The 17,838-nt window shown below is 36.1% G+C and overlaps 1 protein-coding gene across 5 annotated transcripts in view; it reads right to left on the bottom strand.

The window, feature by feature from the left end:
- Positions 1–17,838, bottom strand: part of Atg7 (Autophagy-related 7) — a 350,749-nt gene that overhangs the window by 199,630 nt on the left and 133,281 nt on the right. For all 5 annotated transcript variants that reach the window (XM_090402077.1, XM_090402076.1, XM_090402073.1 and 2 more), the window contains 2 exons: positions 8,629–8,769; positions 6,845–6,933 (listed from right to left, as the gene is read on the bottom strand). In XM_090402077.1, the coding sequence (XP_090258203.1) occupies positions 6,845–6,933; positions 8,629–8,769 (230 nt within the window). The remainder of the gene's footprint in view (positions 1–6,844; positions 6,934–8,628; positions 8,770–17,838) is intronic.

Below are 17,838 nucleotides of genomic sequence, written 5' to 3'. Positions count from 1 at the left end.
GCACCTAAATTCTCGGGAAATCTATCAAGATGACTGTATAGGAAATGAAGCTTTATGCTCATGTTGCAACCTAGGTGCTGGAAATTTTCAAGCATTGATTCCACTAGATCTTTGTAATTGCACGTTTTTTGTTTCCAAGAAAATTATTCGCAACCATCGTAAATGAAGTCAAGGCCTCTTTCTCAATTTTGTTCATAGAGTTCTTGAAATTTGGGTCTCTCATTAAAGTTCTAATTTGCGGTCCCAAATACACCAGCTTTAATTTTTTCATAACTAAGTTGTGGAAATTTTTCACATATGTATTGGAAACAGTCACCTTGTAAATCTAAAGCTTTAACATACTGCTTCATAAGACCTAGTTTGATGTGTAGAGGTGGAAAAATGATTTTTTTCCTCTGTCGATTAAAGGTTGATTTATAACATTCTGTTCTCCAACATTTAAGGATATTTTAAGAGGCCAATGTTTCTGACTCCAGTGTTAGTTTCTAGCTCGACTATCCCAGAAGCATAGAAAACACGGAAACTTTGTATATCCTCTTTGAAAGCCAAGTAAAAAGTTCACCATTTTAAGATCCACACAGATGATCCAGTTATGGTCTGTATATTTTAATAACTTCAGAACCTTTTTAATGTCCTCATATGTTTCCTTTAAGTGGACTGAATAGCCAATAGGAATTGAACCATATACATTCCCATTGTGTAGTAAGACACACTTGAGACTTCTGCTTGAACTGTCGATTAATAAACACCACTCATTTGGATGATACTGTACAACACTCATTTCAGTTAGTAAACCTGACACATTGTTACAGTAAACAAACCCACACTCGTGTTTGAAATATTGTACAAGATTACTTTCCCTGTTACGATAAAAAGTTATCTTCGTATCTTGCTCCAGTAAGTTTTTTTCATTTAATCTTGAAGCTAACAATTCCGATGATTCCTTTGATAGGCCCAAATCTCTTACGAAGTCATTCAATTCCGCTTGAGTAAAACGTTGCGGTCCAGAACTAGAAATTAAATTTTCATTGTCTAAATCAACATCCGGGTCTTGCTCCTCAAGAACATCTGGCATATCCCGATCATGCTCGTTCTCAAGTAAAGGAAGTCCTTTATAAATTGGCACGGCTATTTCATTGGAATGAGCAACTGGCTGAATTGCTGAGTCGAGATTTGGATACACAATTTTTTTCTTATTCTTCTTATTATAACCAGAGGTCTGAACTAAACAAAAATAGCAATCACCTACATGATTTTTCGGTTCAAGTCAAATCATTGGACTGCCAAAAGCTAATTTTTAGTGTTTTCCCTTGCTCCACTGTTGTAAATTTTCTACACATGACTTACACATTTTATTTGGAGCCCATGACTTGTCCTGATCTGCAATTTTTACGTCAAAGTATGCAAAGTAAACTTTCTTAATGAAATCAGTGATATTTGTCCTTTGACTGGGAACAGTTAAGCTGCCACAAGTGTAGCAGAAGGAATCTACACTATTGACACAATTTCGAGTAGCAGACATGATGTATTTTCTTCACTGCCGAATAACATGCAATTAACAAGTTTGATCACCATGAGCAGTTTTATTTAAAATTCTAGACAATAGAGGAGAGAATGAGTCTCCTTGAAAGATACCCCTTTTTATGTTTACCTCTCCAATTTCTTCTCTATTCAGAGCTAATGTTGTTTTCCAATTTTTCATGCTGGATTGCAAAAGTTTTTGTACGTTTTCGCTAATACCGAATAGCTCTGTGCATTTTAAAATTGGACTATGTGGCACCGAATCGAATGTTTTTTTATAATCTATCCAAGCCATATGAAGGTTGGTTTTTCTACGTTCTTAATTTTTCAGAATCATTTTATCAATCAGCAATTGGTCTTTTTGAATTTTTGCTGCTACCTTCTTGTTCAATTGGAAAAAGAAAATTTGCTTTAAGATAGCTGTATATTTTGTCAGCTAGTATGCCTGTGAGTAGCTTAAAAGTTGTTGGTCAACACCCTGTTGTTGCAGGTTATTGGTCAGAAGTTTTCTGGCTTTGGGCCTTTTTCTTTATCCTTTATTATCAAAAACGTTTTCCCTGCTGTGAGCCACTCTTCTTTGCTTTGTCCTTCTAAAACATCGTTAAATTGGTTAGCAAGTCTTTCATGTAAGCCTGTCAGATATTTCAACCAATAATTCATCCTTCCCAGGTGTTGACCAATTTTTTTTATCCCTTTTAGCTTGCTTTTGAACCATTTCAGTTATTATTTTCAGTTGGTCCATTTTTTGTTTTGAGATTCGTTCATAATTTGTTCAATCCACTTTGCCCTGTTATTGTGCTTCTTAAGGTTGTCACATAGGTTTTGCCAAAATGTAAGTGTATTTTCTTTGTCTGTGGTATTTATATTTATATTTCCTTTAACATTATCATTCCTGCAGCAATCAATTTTCTTGTATATTTGGTGCTGATTCACGCGAGACATCGAATTTTGCTTGTACTGTATCTTCTTATTTTAGCTGCAACTGCAACTATTTTTTGCTTCAGTTCCTCTAATCCATCAATAGGTCATGATTCCAATATTATATTTCTTTATGAGGTTATTTCAGATTTTCGTGTTTTTCAGCTTTTTTTCCTTAACAATATAGAGGGTGTTCGGGATAAATTTGACAGTTTCGTAAGGAAAAAGAAAATCTTCTTTGTATCTATTAAATTTAATGAATTGACAAAAAAACATTACAGGCAGAGTTAATTACAATACTATCAACAAGATTTACTCAAAATAACCACCATTAGCATCGATCACAGCTTCAATTCTGCTTCGGAACCTCGAACAAGCTGATGCTACAGTCTCCCTGGGAAGGGCCGCAAAAACTGTTTTAATTTTATCCATTAACTGGGCTTTTGTATTACTGGAAGTGCGATTGGTGTCTTTTTCAACTGCGCCCCATACAAAATAATCCATGGGGTTAAGGTCTGGGGAGTTTGGAGGCCAAACATTTGGACTGGTGAAGTCGTAGAAATTTTCAGACAACCATTTTTGACTTTTCCCAGAGGTGTGGCAAGGGGCCGAATCCTGCTGCCATACATACGGCCTACCATTGGCTACCCTTGTTATCCAGGGCTTGACTACAGTTAGCAACTCCACGAACAAAGCCCGAATTCCAATGCCAGGGTTCTTCAACACCTGTTCCTGCAGATTTGCGAGGAATTCTGCTGTACGAACGCAATCAGATCGTCTGCTAGGGATCTTTCTTCTTGCTACATCCTCGTAGTCACCATTGCAAGTCTCTAGTTCATGCCTGATTGTTTTTACTGTATTCAGGGAGCATTGGGCAACAGTCGTAATATCCTTATTTTGATGACGGGCACGAATCATCATGATACAAGTTATTCTCTTCCATGATTCAGGTGGGTTCCAGCTATCCATCCTTTCTGACATCTTGTATATGAATGAAGAAGGGTCCAAACTTTTAAATGAAGAGAAGTGTGTGTTAATACATGTAACTTACGGAAAAATATAATTAATTATAAATATGTCAAATTTATCCCGAACACCCTGTATATATATATACATATATATTGTTTTTGCATTTCTATTACAACTAATGAAGGCTCACATTTTTTTGTCAAAACCAAGTATAGTCAACTTTATAGTATAGACTTCATATATGAAGTCTACACTATAAGCAAATTTCAAACAGCCTATAAATGAATTCAAATCTACATGTGAAATTATGTTTAGGAAAATGCTTCCACATTCCTACTAAGAGATACCACTTTCCACCTTACCCCCTTTCAATAGCAATATTTGTAGTACAACAAACTGCATTTTTATTCTTAAAATAGGACGCGAGGACTCAATTTCAAACAAACATGGGCTATTTATTTTTTAGCATCAGATGTGTATTCATCTCTATACGTTTCATTTCTAAAGTAACTCATAAAAAAAATTTTTTTTAAAAAATATATAACTAATAGTTGCTGTTGTAATAGCACATAATAGCATTCTAGCTTATGTCAGTGTAACATTACAAATTCAGTCAGATCATTATTAACAGCATAATGGTTTTTCATTGATTAACCTACTAGAAATTCTGTCACTGAGAATGTTAACAGTCAAAGAATATGGTGTCACAAAAAAAAAAAAAAGTAAATATTATTATTACGGGCAACTCCAGGGAGTCCTTAAACTCATCGAGGGAGGCCCTAGGCATCATGTCCACACAACTATTTGACATTCTCACAGTATCTATCATACCTTGCCTTGAACTCACTCACTGTCATCGCACCCACAACAGACTCTAGCAGCTTATTCCACTCATTTACCACTCTAAAAGTAAAGAACCCAGCTCTAACAACCTTGCCTAGCTTCCGTAAATGTCCCCTAGTTCTCTCACCACTAGTCCATATCTCAAAAATATCCTCTGAATTAATCCCATAGAAACCCTTCGGCAATTTGAATATCTCAATCATATCTCCCCTTTTCCACATATCAACCAATTTCTGCAACCCACAAATCTTCAACCTGTTCTCAAAAGGTTCATTCCATAGACCAGCTATCATCTTGGTCACTCGCTTCTGGATCCTCTCCACTTCCTCCCTATCAAGAAGGAACCTAGGTGACCAAATCTGGGCACAGTAGTGGAGATGAGGTCTTATCAAGGCTCGGTACAGAGGAACAATAACTTGCTTGTCTCTGCTCGTCAAAGTATTTTTCAACAACCAAGTGAGTTGATGGGCTGATTTAGCCACTTTTGCAATGTGCCCACTAAACTTCATCTCCCTATCCACCAACACTCTCAAGTCCCTGGCCTCATCAATCTTCTGCAGTACAGTTCCACCAATGTGGTATATTGCTGCTAATCTTTTCAACCCAAAATGTATAACCTTATATTTTGTCACATTAAATTGACATCATTCTCCTTAGCCCAGAACGCCAATCTATCCAAATCATCCTGCAAGATTTTGACATCTTCTGCATTCACTATTGCCTTACCGAACTTTGCATCATCAGCGAATAAATGAACTGTTCCTCTTAGATCCTTCCCTATATTGTTAATGAACTAATTAAACAGTAGTGGTCCAAGAACAGAACCCTGTGGCACACCACTGGTCACAGGCCGTCTTTTGGACTCTACTCCTGAATAAACTAGTCTCTGATATCTCTCCATCAACCATCCACCTATCCATCTCACGAACCCTATATCCATTCCCATATGTTGCAGTTTACGGATTAGAATTCCATGTGGTATCCTGTCAAATGCCTTAGCCAGGTTCAGCAGTATCACTGTAAACCCATTACTCTTATCCAGTTCAGCCGTCAATGTGTTATAAAACTTGAGCATGTTACTGGGGCATGATCTACCCTTCACAAAGCCATGCTGTCCCCAGTACAGTATCTCATTTTCTTCAATCCATTCCTGTATTTTTCTCTTGACTACTTTCTCCAAGACCTTGACAACGATTCCTGATATGCTGATAGGTCGGTAATTTGCAACCATAGTCTTGGATCCTCCTTTATGCAGTGAAACTATTTTCCCTCTTTCCACACCTTCGGAACTAAACCAGACCCAAGACTCAGATTAAACAACATGGTCAAGGGCAATGATTATTCTTTAGCCGCTTCACGTAAGACCCGTGCTGGTATACCATCCAATCCCACAGATGTATTCACATTAAGGTTCTGTAATAGACTATTCACCTCCACTTTATTCATCACAATTCCCGAATAAACTAATGGTTCCTTCATTCTTTCAATGTCACCACCTGGATGATATACTCGTGCAAAGTGCTCACTCAGTAATTCCACTATATCGACTGATTCAGTGACCTCCTTACCATCGGCATTCCTTAAAATCATTCTGCCGTTTACAGTTTTTTTTTCCACTTGCAGCATAATGAAAGAACTGTTTGGGATTCTCTTTAGCTTGCACAGCTAGTTTCCTTTCATAATCAGCTTTTGCTTTTTTTTACCACACTCGTTACTCTTCTGGCCTGCACTTTATACCGTTCATGTGCCTGCAGGTCACATCTTTCTTTAAATTCCCTCCACAGTTGTTTCTTTTTTTGCAGCTCAAGCTTAATGGTGTTATTCATCCATTTAACCCCTACTTGTTTTACTATTCGGACCTTAGTATACAATCAGCCATAACCTCCTATAAATGCTCCTTGACCACTTCCCATGCTCTATCGACATCCAGCCCTTGCAGTTTTACATGCCATGGCACTGAACCAAGCAATCTCCTAAGTTTGACATACTTGCTTTTCATCAATCCATTCCTGTATTTTTTCCTTGACTATTTTCTCCAAGACCTTGACGACGACTCCTGATATGCTGATCGGTCGGTAATTTGCAACAGTAGTCTTGGATCCTCATTTATGCAATGGAACATTTTCCCCTCCTTCTAATTTTCAGATAGGAAAATAAAATCTGATCAGTCAGTAATTTGCAACAGTAGTATTGGATCCACCTTTATGCAGTGGAACATTTTCCCTTCCTCCTAATTTTCAGATAGGAAAATGAAATCAATTTAACTATTTTTGATTATTTAAATACTAAATTTACATTTCAGATCTAGTTTATAAGTATTTTTTTTTTGAAATTCCACAAATGAATGACTGCAAACTCATAGCACATTAGTTCTGTAGATCGGCTTCGGCTAAGGAGTTAAATAATCTGCGAGTCTTGTTCTAGAGACCAAACATAGTATTTTTTGAGCTACTTTAATCCTCTAATAAGCAGAATAATTACCTAATATCAGGCAATGATAACTGTCTACCAAACTCAGTCAGCAAGGTCAGTTATTGTGTTAGTATCTTTTTGAATAAATTTCGAATGATTAAAATTTTGTAATGATACTAACCAGTGATAACTAACAAGAGCCAAAAAATTTCTCAATGGCCATCCAGGATAGTTGTCAAGTACACATGGATCTGAAAATCCTAGAAAAATCTGCAATGCAAAGAATTATATATTATTTACAATACAGAGAAAATGTGAGATAAAAATAAAAATGTCAATAACAGAATAATAAATCTTCTATAAACATATATCAACAGGTTCGTTATAATTATTATAATGATAATATAAGAATAATTAGATTATCAGTCTAGTTCATCTTTCTAATGAACACTTCCAAACAGCATGTACTGGAAGGCAATTGTGCTGCCAAAACATAAGTGAAAGATATGACTGACTTCAGAGACAGCTTACTGATACAGTTACAGCTCTCCAAAATTTTCATTATGAGGACAGACTGGGATGATGAGTCACAAAATTTGATAGATAGAGAGGAGAAGGTATGACAGAAACATAAAAATTTCTAAATGGATTATGGACACAAAAGATTATGAGCCTATAGGTACATTAGATACTGTGGATAGGATAAGGGTTAAATAAGGTAACTGCAGACAGCAAATATGAAACTTTTTCAAGCCATTTTAGGTCATTTATAAGCAGGATGGTGGTCTCACGTTGAAAATGAAATTCATCTACCACCTAAAGACATTCACAAACATCTATACAGAAATTATTCACACTGACATGAATGCCTTCATTTCTCACTCCATCAAGAATTCCCACGAACTTCACAAGGCATGTGAAGTGGTTGGGAAAGCCAAGGCAGTTCAAGAAAAAAATTCAGCATACTGCAAGTAATTTAGGACAAGGACTCTATCTTTCTACTTAGTCTACATGAAAACACACAACAAATGAAAAACAAATATCAACAAACCTAAATCCAAATTTGTAAAAGACATCAGCAGAAAACTTGCCTCCTGTCTAAATGGCAGCAGTGTCTTCTAGTCACTTACAAAGAACATTTGGCATGACCTCTACTTAACTGTACTTTCACATCTCTCTCTCTTCCTGATGGATATACAGTATTTGGTTTAATTTTAGTGTATATTTAGAAATTTATTTAAAGATGATTAATGTACTATCTGAGTAACAGTTCAGGAACAAATAATACAAATTAACAGAAAATAAGAATTTATTTATGAAGGTAGAAAAATCAGTTTCTGAATGTAAAATCTTTTGACAGCTAAAAATGCAGCTCAACACTTTTTGCATCTCCAGAATGTATTAACACTGATTCTTCTCAGTCCCAGCACTTATTTTACTTTATATTATCATTTAATCAAATGATAATATAAAGTTTTTTTTTTCTGTTCTATTCTTTTCCCACCCCTAAATTTATGCAAGTTACTAATCCACAACTTAAGAGCATTACTGTCACTATTTTCATAATACAGCATTTCACTGTAAAAAAATGCACAAGGCTGCATGAAAATTGAACAGATGATTTGTGGCTAAATCGTTAAGTATAAATTAAATCATTTTTATTAGCAGATGTAATGGTATGTCCATATTTCACTCATGATGCTTATATATATTTATACACTGCAATATGAAAACATATTTATTTAGTGAAAAGTAAACAGACTTAAGATTTTTTATTTATTTATTTTGACATTATGAAATACAAGACAATGATTTAAATTAAGGGGATATTTAATCCCACATTATTTCAAAGCCGAATAAGAAAACTCTAAGATCCCCTTAATTTAAATAATTTTAACATTGCCAAAGTGAAGCCCTTTGGTCTTTATTTCATTAACAAGACAAAATGATATAATATAAGCTCACCTGTCCTGGTTTTTTGCTGAATGTACTGTATTCCTTAAGAGATAAAACAGACACATTTCCACATTCAGATACAAAAGTGAAAAAATAAGCTTTGTCACTTGAATTTACTAATTTGTTATAATTCTCTTGAAGAAGAAGAATCTAAACGATAGTTGAAAGAAAAACAATACATATATTTTGAACTTTTAAGTGAAAGACAAGTTTTTATTAATTGACACATGAATGCATTAATTAATGAAATAAAAATGAAAACTAATAATGAATTAGTTAATGTAAACAAATAACTATTTCATCAATTCTCGCTATAATGAGCTTGTAGATATCAAAGGAATAATTTGTTGTAAGTGAAAGACAACAAATTTCCTTTGAAACAGCAGTATGTTATGATACTTTAGCCATGGCTTGTTTGATAATGTGAATGAATTTGCACTGGCATCAACTGGTTGCAGTATTTATACTGTACTGAAAGTAAGAACATGGTACAGGGAATAGCAGCATTGATCCATTATAAAGAATTTATGGATCAATAACTGTCTTAAGAGAATATAAGCCAATTTAAAATTATTAATTTCCATATTCGGAATTCTGCACGTCATTGCACAAATAAATGCATAAGCTAGCTGCAATGAGATAACTTGCCACTAACATATTTTAACTGTTACGAGAGCTGCATAAAATGCAGTGGAGCACAGAAGGTACCTATATACATAGAAGGTACATGCATAGCATTTTGGTTAACTGTAATTAATGCTAGATCAGAAGATGAAAGACAATCAATTCTTAATCACCAAGCAAAACTTTTTTTTTTCACTTTTTACCAGCTGGAAATGATTACTATTTCTGATGCCAATTCCATTTTTTTCCAAAACAAACAAACAAACAACCCACTCAGATAGAAAACTGAATACTTTATTCCTTTGCTGGAATAACGGTTTTTCGACCCCCACACTACACACCAAACCACCATCCGAGCCTTTGTTCTAGAACAAGTGTGCAGAATTCAGAATGTAGAAATTAATAATTTTAAATTGGCTTATGAAAGATGTCCAAGCAGTCCAAGATAAAAATCAGCACATTTCAAATAACTCAAGTAAACAAGGCAAGCTTTACACAGAACCTGTAACATCTATAAAATATCATCACCAAATCCAAATCAAAATATGGAAAGGCCAAATGCAAAATAAACTGCCTCCTGCTCAAATGGCATCTTAGCAAGGGACCAAGAAGGTCCTGTGGCAAGAAAGTTGGTTGCAACTTCTGATATTCCATGTTTCAATCTCTCACATCCACATGATACAATGGCAACATTAACTGAGACAAGGCTAACTTTGGCATCAGTCTTCTCCTCCAATACTATTGATAGAAGAGGCAAATGAAGAAAAAGGTTTGAAGAAACACAGGTAATTATGGGGAAACTATCTTATTGGCCCCTCCCCTCTCTACCTTTGATAATGGGCTGCCAGTTTCTTCTCTGGTTATTCATTGTGTTTCATGATGGATGGATCAAATTTCTCTACCAATGATTGGCACTCTAGGGCTCTGTGCTTTTGCTCCCAACTCTTCCTCCTATACATTAATGACTTCTCTCAAAATTGTGCTGATGACAACATACTCAGTTCCTCTTCTTTGTTCCCAAAATGTTGTAATACATAAATGATTCAAGTTTCAAGATCTTCCATAACCAATGTCTTAAACACTAACCTCCTCACCATTTCCCAGTGGAAGATAATCTAGTCAATTTCAACACTATCAAAACAAAATCCTGTTTTATTTCTTGAAAGATAGATCCTGCTTCACTGTCCCTTATTTCTGATAATATTCCAATCTCTGGTCATGATCAGTGTTCTCTTCTTGGGTTATCTTTCACAATTAGCCTTTTCTGACACCACATCTATAGCCTCCAAAAAGCTTGATGAGTGCTTTTGTTCAAAACATCAAAATATATAAAAGTATATAAGATCACAAACAGCTGCTAGCCAGCCTGGTTGGCCGAGTAGTCTGTGCATCCACTCTCCAGCCAAAAGGCTGTGGGTTCGAATCCCAATGTGGGCATGGATGTTTGTGATTGCCTATGAAAATAGTGGTGGTGGGCAGTAGATGGTGTTGGTGTAGATGGATGCAGTAGAGATGGAGAGTTGTAGAGTAGGTGCCCTCCCTCGATGAGTCTTTGAAGTCCCTGGAGGTGTCATCACATGATAATATATCCAAATAATAATAATATCCAAACACAGTTCAGCTCCAAACTTATCAAACCAATGTCTCCTTCTCCTCCTCCACTTTCAATCCATCTATCTCTGATCTTTGAAACAGAATTACTCATAACATTTTCCTCAATAACTACAATCTCCAGATTTCCAAGAAACACATTCACAGGTTTCTTTTTTCCCTAATCACACCGCTGCATAAGTTGTATTGATGAGTCCTTTTGTATAAGTATAGGTATAATGACCACTCAATGTGTGAGAGGAATTAATAAAAAAAAAAGTTTAATAATAATAATAATTAATTTCAAAAAATATATGATAAAAAAAATTTTAATTTACTAAATTTTATTGAGTACGTTAGAATTTATGATTGATTAAATATTTGAATATAGTTTATAATTCAGCATAAACATTCCAAGTTTCGACAACTTCCATAATCAATACCTTAGCACCTTTCAGACTGTAGTTGTAAAAATGACAGAACATTGCACCCTTCAACTGGAAAAACTCTCCAGTTTGATTTTTGTCAAAATCAAAATGAGCTTTTCAACTGAAGGTTAGTTAGCCAAAGAGAAGGCAAACAGTCAGTAATGGCATATTATGTAGGTGAAGGATTAATTAGCACAGACAGACAGTTTTATAGTGTAGCGTGCCCCCTCCAGGAAATGAGTCCTTGACTCCTTGGAGATGTCACATAATAATAATAATGATGCCTTCAAATTATCTCCCTTCCATTCTTCCCTGAACTGAGGATGCCTAGTGAACGTCAAATGTACCAGAACATAGTCCTATTTCTCATAAGAAAGATCTCATTTTAGTTCCCCTTGTCAAAAATCAACTCTCTCTTTTTTGGCTGACATCTTTGTTCCTAGCACAAACAAGCACTCCTTTTCCTCAAAAAGACTAGGAATTTGGAATTCCTAGTCTTTTTGAGGATTTGGAATTTGAGGAAAGTGGATTTGGAATTTAGAAAACATTCTAAATTTCAAATCCACTCTACCTTAGAATATTGTTCTACATTTGATGCCAATGCACCAAAATTTTACCCAAGAATGCATGATACTATTAAAGGATGGAAATCCAGTAAAGTGATGACCCACCCCATCGCAGACTCACTCCAGTCACTTTCTTAAAGATGTTCTGTTTCTGTTTTATGATTTTTTTTTTAATAGGCACTTTCATGTGTGCTATTCCAGTGACCTGGATGCTCCACCATTCTTCCACTTTTCCTTAAGCCTATGAACACAGAATAAATTGATCAACAACCATTCACTATCCAGCTTCAAACATAATGAAAGAGAAGAGAAATTTTTCATTATGTCTACTGCTATGTTTTGAAACTGCCTTCCCTTAAACAATTTTCCCTGAATATTACAACCTCCAGCTATTTTAAAAATCAAATCAACAGATTCTTGCATTCTTTTAACCACTTGCCCATATATAGCAATGTTTGGCTATAAGTTCTGCAGCATCTCATGTATGGAAATGATAAAAGCAGCAAGTATCTTGCATAATAAAACAATGCTTCAGCTAGTATAATATTTAATTATATTGTATCTTTATAATGTGTGTACACCAACATGGAATACAATTTTGTCATCTAAGTTTCAAATGCCAGTTAACTTCCTGTTCTTTCAACATCTAAGTGGATACCGATACCTACTAACATGATGTACCACATCATGTTAGTATGGGCAATTTGGGCAAAATGGGCAATTTTGTTAAACAAAAACTTGATTATGACAATGCTGATTATTTTATGAGCAATGCAATGGTTATGATGCATGTAATTTGGATTTCAGCAAAAGTCTTTGAACTGATGTTCCATATAAGAAGCTGTTGATTAAAAAATATTGTGATAAGAGGATGCATTTAAGAGCAGAGGTCACAACTATTCGGTGCTATAGTCCTTGTTAATGTGTAATATATTTATAAATAATTCAGGTTCAAATATTGAGAGTAAAATTTTCCACTTTGCTGGTAATGTGAAGGGTAGGTCATGAACTGTTCAGATGATATTTACAGAATGAAACGAAAAGACTGAATAGGAAAGTATGTCCGTTTATGCTATAGTTGTTGCCCTTGAGAACCCAAGGTTCTTACCAGGCAACAGAATGAATCTGTCTTGCACTGATAATATATCAACGATTAAAGTCACTGAGATCACTTATATACCACACTTACTCATGCTCATCAATTGCGATACACTGTTGGGAAGTCCCAAAGTCTGCCTATTTACTGTCTGTATTCGGTTTGGGTGTGTTTCACTCTGCACAGGTGATGCCAGTGTTAACTTCCCATCACTCTAACTCTAATGTTTTGACCATCGAGTGTACTATAAATTAAAGATGCCAAGAAATTATATTCTTGGTTTCATCGTTCATTCAAATGTAAATAAACAAAGTTTGTACATGAAATAATTTCACGACTGGGCTACTTGTATATAGAGGATAATGACTTCACATGTATTTATCTTCCTTAATATCCCATAATGTATATAGTATACATCCCATTGTATATAGGGGATAATGACTTCACATGTATTTATTTCCTTAGTATCCCATAATGGGGTGCTTAAAGGTCAAAGCTGTATAACTGAGAGGAGACCTCCACATAGCCTTCAAAGGAATGCGGAGAACAGACCAGGGCTTCTGACCTAATGTCCAATCCTCACCTTCCCGTGATGCACCCTGTTGGGTATCTACCTGGATACTGAACGAACGAGGATGGACTGGCAATTTGGGATTTAGCTGACCAAATTGTATTCTTATTGGCTTAAACCAAAATACAAAATGATGGTACAACATGACAAAATTTCATGCCGAATGGGGCGTCGGCATGAAATGTTCCAGTTAAACTAGGCCCCCCGTTGTTTTCTCCAGGGAACCAGGGCAAACAGCGAAAAGTCAGCTACTGGAACAAATCAGAAAACACAGCCCAACTCAACATCACCAGAGTTAAAGATCGGTACTATCAACATAAGAAGTCTGAATGGCAAAGAAATGGAGCTAGCTGAGGAATTGGATAAGTGCCAGATTAACATAACAAAGGTGACTGAAACAAAAAAGACAAAAACTAGTGAGATTTTTCAAAGCAGTAAATACCAAATGTTATATTCAGGCAATGACAATCAAGGAAAAGAAGGAATAGCCATAGTATTCAACACTAAATATGAGGCTAATCTTGAATGGCAAGCAGTCTCAAGTAGTAGAGTGATGTGGGCAAATATCACAACGGGGAATAGGACAACGAGACTTATTTGCGCATATGGTCCCACAGAAGTGGAGGAATTTTTTGATACTTTAGAGAAAGCAACTGATACAATGAAAAAGGAAAAGTTGGTCCTTGTTGGGTATCTAAATAGCAGAGCAGGAAATGATTGTCAGACATACAAAAATATTTTGGGAAAATTTGGAGAAAAGAGCAAAAGCTAATCTTCTTCTTCTTCTACGTGTTATTCCCACTTCCTATGCAGGGTCCGCGTGTTACTTAGATGCGACTTCTTGTTAGTACTACTCCCAACCGACCCATCGCCTGGTCTGCGCTGGGGGGGATATTTTTTGACGGTAGAGGTGTATGTTCACGGGGCCGGTTTGCCTGTTTGCGGGATGAAAAACGCCAGATAAACTGGCGGAAAAAACCCTACTGACCGCGCCCAAGACCGGCAAACTTGGCTATGCCTGAGGAAGATCCTCAAATTCCTCACATCTACAATGGGAATCGAACCTGGGACATTCCTTCCCCAGGCATATGGTTGCGAAGCACAAAGCCACTAGGCTAACCGCACAGTCAAAAGAGCAAAAACTAATAATAATAGCAAATACCTGTTGGATTTCTGCTCAGGACATGGAATGGTTATTACTAACACCATGCTCCAACATAAAAATGTGCACAAATTCACATGGAGAGAAGAGGCAAGGAATGGGAAAAGTCTCATTGACTATGTTATTGTTGAAAGTGATGTTTTCTCCCTGGTGCAGGACACCAGAATGTGCAGAGGATTTGAAATTGGAAGTGATTACTATTTAGTCTTGAGAAGGATAAAATTGAATTTCATATTGACAAAAATAACATGTAAGAAAATTTTAAGCATATAAAAGTTGAGCAGCTCTCAGATGTGAACTGCAGACTAAAATACGCAAAGATTACTGAAAAAAAAATGAAAGGGTTTGGGAACAGCAACCAAACCTTGGAGATTCAGTGGCAAGCCTTGAAGAAAACTATGCTTGATTAAGCCAGAGAGGCATGTGGTGAGGTTCTCTGTAAGGATAGAAAAATCATCACTCCATGGTGGACACAGGAAGTGTTAAAGAGGCAGTGAAGGGAAAGAAGAAAGCATATCAAAATTTCCTGGCAAATTAGTCAGCTTGTGCTCTTAGAGAATACAGAGACAAATGTAAGAAAGCTAAACACTGTGTAAAACTAGCTAAACCAAAGTCATGAGAGGATTTTGATAAGAACATAGAAAACAAATAACAAGAAGGTGTTAAGATATTCTAAAGGTTGCTGGAGAAGCTTATAAATGGAGGAAAGAGTGGTGCTGTAAAAGGAGTTAGAGATGATAAAGGTGACATGAAAATAGGAGAAAAAGATATCCTTCACATGTGGAGTAATTATTTTGAAAAATTGCTAAATGAAACAAGCAGTGATAGCACAGTGGTAAAAAAAAAAACACTCAACAAGCATACAATCAGGAATACATATCCATACTTTAAGTAGAAAAAGCCATCAAAGGCTTGAAATGTGGAAAGGCAGCAGGAGTAGATGATATTCGACCAGAAATGCTGAAGTATGGTGGTATAAAAGTCTTACAGCGGCTGCACTGCATAGTTCATAAGGCCTAGACAGAGGGACGAATTCCTGATAATTGGAGTAGCGCTCTCATAGTACCCATATATAAAAAGGGAAATAAAACTGAATGTGAGAATTACAGAGGTATTTCCCTACTGAGTGTTCCTGGTAAGATTTATGCCAGTATACTTGAGAAACGGTTGAGAAGAATTGTTGAGGAAAAGCTTGGTGAAAAAAAGGCTGGATTCAAGCCAAATAGAGGCTATCAAGATCAGATCTTCACTTTACAACAAATAGTTGAGAAAGCATGGGAATATAACAAAGATCTGTATTTAAGTTTTGTCGATCTCTAAAAGGCATATGACAAGATGCAAAGAGAGAAGCTATTCAATATGTATATGGTGTCAATGGGGCATTATATCAAGCAATACTTAGTCTTTATTTGAGTTGTAAGTCAGCAGTTAGAATTGAAGGAAGTACAGGAAGATGGTTTAATGTTAAATCTGACATGAGACAAGGATGTACATTATCTCCTCTATTATTCATTATCAATATGGATCACATTATGAAGGAAAGTGATATTAAACATGATATCAGAATTGGAGATGTTAATGTCAGCTCTTTTACGTGTGGACAGATTTATGTGTTCGTCGAACATGTTGTTTATTTTTTTACGGCATATATTAGAACACAGAACCTAAATAAATAATTAATTTATTAACTTAGTGCTGATATTTCGCTGGTGTTATAACCAGCATCTTCAGAGCACACAAACACTGTTTGTTACAATATGCGTGACTATGACAACATGGTGTAACCAGCAGATTGGTTAAACAAAATTGTAGCAGCAACACAAAGACTAGAGTCTTGATTTTTTGGCGCCCTCTATATGGAAAAAAAAAAAAAAAAAAAAAAAAAAACTATCACATAAGTCTAGAGTCCTACAAAAAAAAAAAAAAAAAAAAAAAAAAAAACCATACTAGTTTTTTCTTAGGATGACTATCTCCCAGATCTTAGGCAAGTTAACACAGCCATATTTGTTGAGATTTGGAGTGTGCTTCAGGGCTTCCGTTGCCTCTAAGAACAATCTCTCCGACTTATAAGAGTTTCTGTGTAGTACTTTTGTGTTTTACCAGTTGATCCTGTGTGCAGGGGTATCCAGAGCATGGTTTGCTAGGCCCGACTTGCCATAATGATAATTCCGGACGTATCTTTTGTGTTCGTTGATGCGGATGTTCACAGTTCTTCCTGTTTGACCATAGTAGGCTTGATTACATGAGCAGGGTACTTGGTAGACTCCTGGATGTGATAAAGGGGGAATGCTGTCCTTGGGTGAGCGGATAAGGGTAGCTAATTTGCTACATAGTCTGAATGTAGTGCGTAGTTTATGTTTATTGAGAATTCTTGAAATCTTTTCGGATGTGCCTTTGATGTATGGGATGGTGACTGTTTTGTTGTAGTTTTCTGTGGTGGATGGTGGGAGGGTTTCTTAGGAGCGTTTAGTATTTTGTTTATCTTGTGTTGATTATAGCCATTGGCCAAGAAGGTGTGGCGTAAGCGAGCCAGTTCAGCAGCAAGAGCATTGTCATTGGAACAGATTGCTCTCGCTCTATGGGTGAGTGTTTTTAAAATGTCATATTGTTGAGAAGGATGATGGTGTGATTGTTTGTGTAAGTATCTCCCTGTATGTGTGGGTTTTCTAAAAACTGAAAATGATAAGGAACCATCTGGAAGATGTGTGATAAGTGTATCCAGGAAGGGCAGACAGTTATTAGCTTCCAGTTCCATAGTAAAGTGGATTTTTGAATGTTGGCTATTTAAATGCGCTAAAAATGTTTCCAATGTCTCTGGGCCATGTGGACAAATAGCCAGTACATCTTCAACATAGCATACCCAAAGTGTTGGCTTGAGAGTAGCTGTATTGATTGCTAGTTTTTCCAGGTGTTCTATGTAAAAGTTGGCTGGGGGGGGGGGGGAGCCCATGGCTGTCCCATCTATTTGTTTGTATATTTTCCCTTTCCATGTGAAATATCCTGCATGTATTGTGAATCTGAATAGTTCAAATATATCAGGGGAGAAGTGGGACTTCAGTAGATTGAGGGTTTCTGTAAGTGGTACATTTGTATATAGTGAGGTGATATCAAAGCTTACTATTAAGTCTGAGCTTTTTAGGGTCAGGTATTGTAAGATGCTTTTTAGGTGGGCCGAATTTTTG

This window comes from Typopeltis vanoorti, chromosome 12 (genome assembly GCF_054136105.1).
Source record: "Typopeltis vanoorti isolate ZY-2024b chromosome 12, IOZ_Tvanoo_1.0, whole genome shotgun sequence".
In the NCBI taxonomy this organism is placed as follows: Eukaryota; Metazoa; Arthropoda; class Arachnida; order Uropygi; family Thelyphonidae; genus Typopeltis; species Typopeltis vanoorti.
The sequence above is the reverse complement of the archived record's forward strand: the minus strand, read 5'-3'. Positions and strand labels throughout refer to the sequence as shown.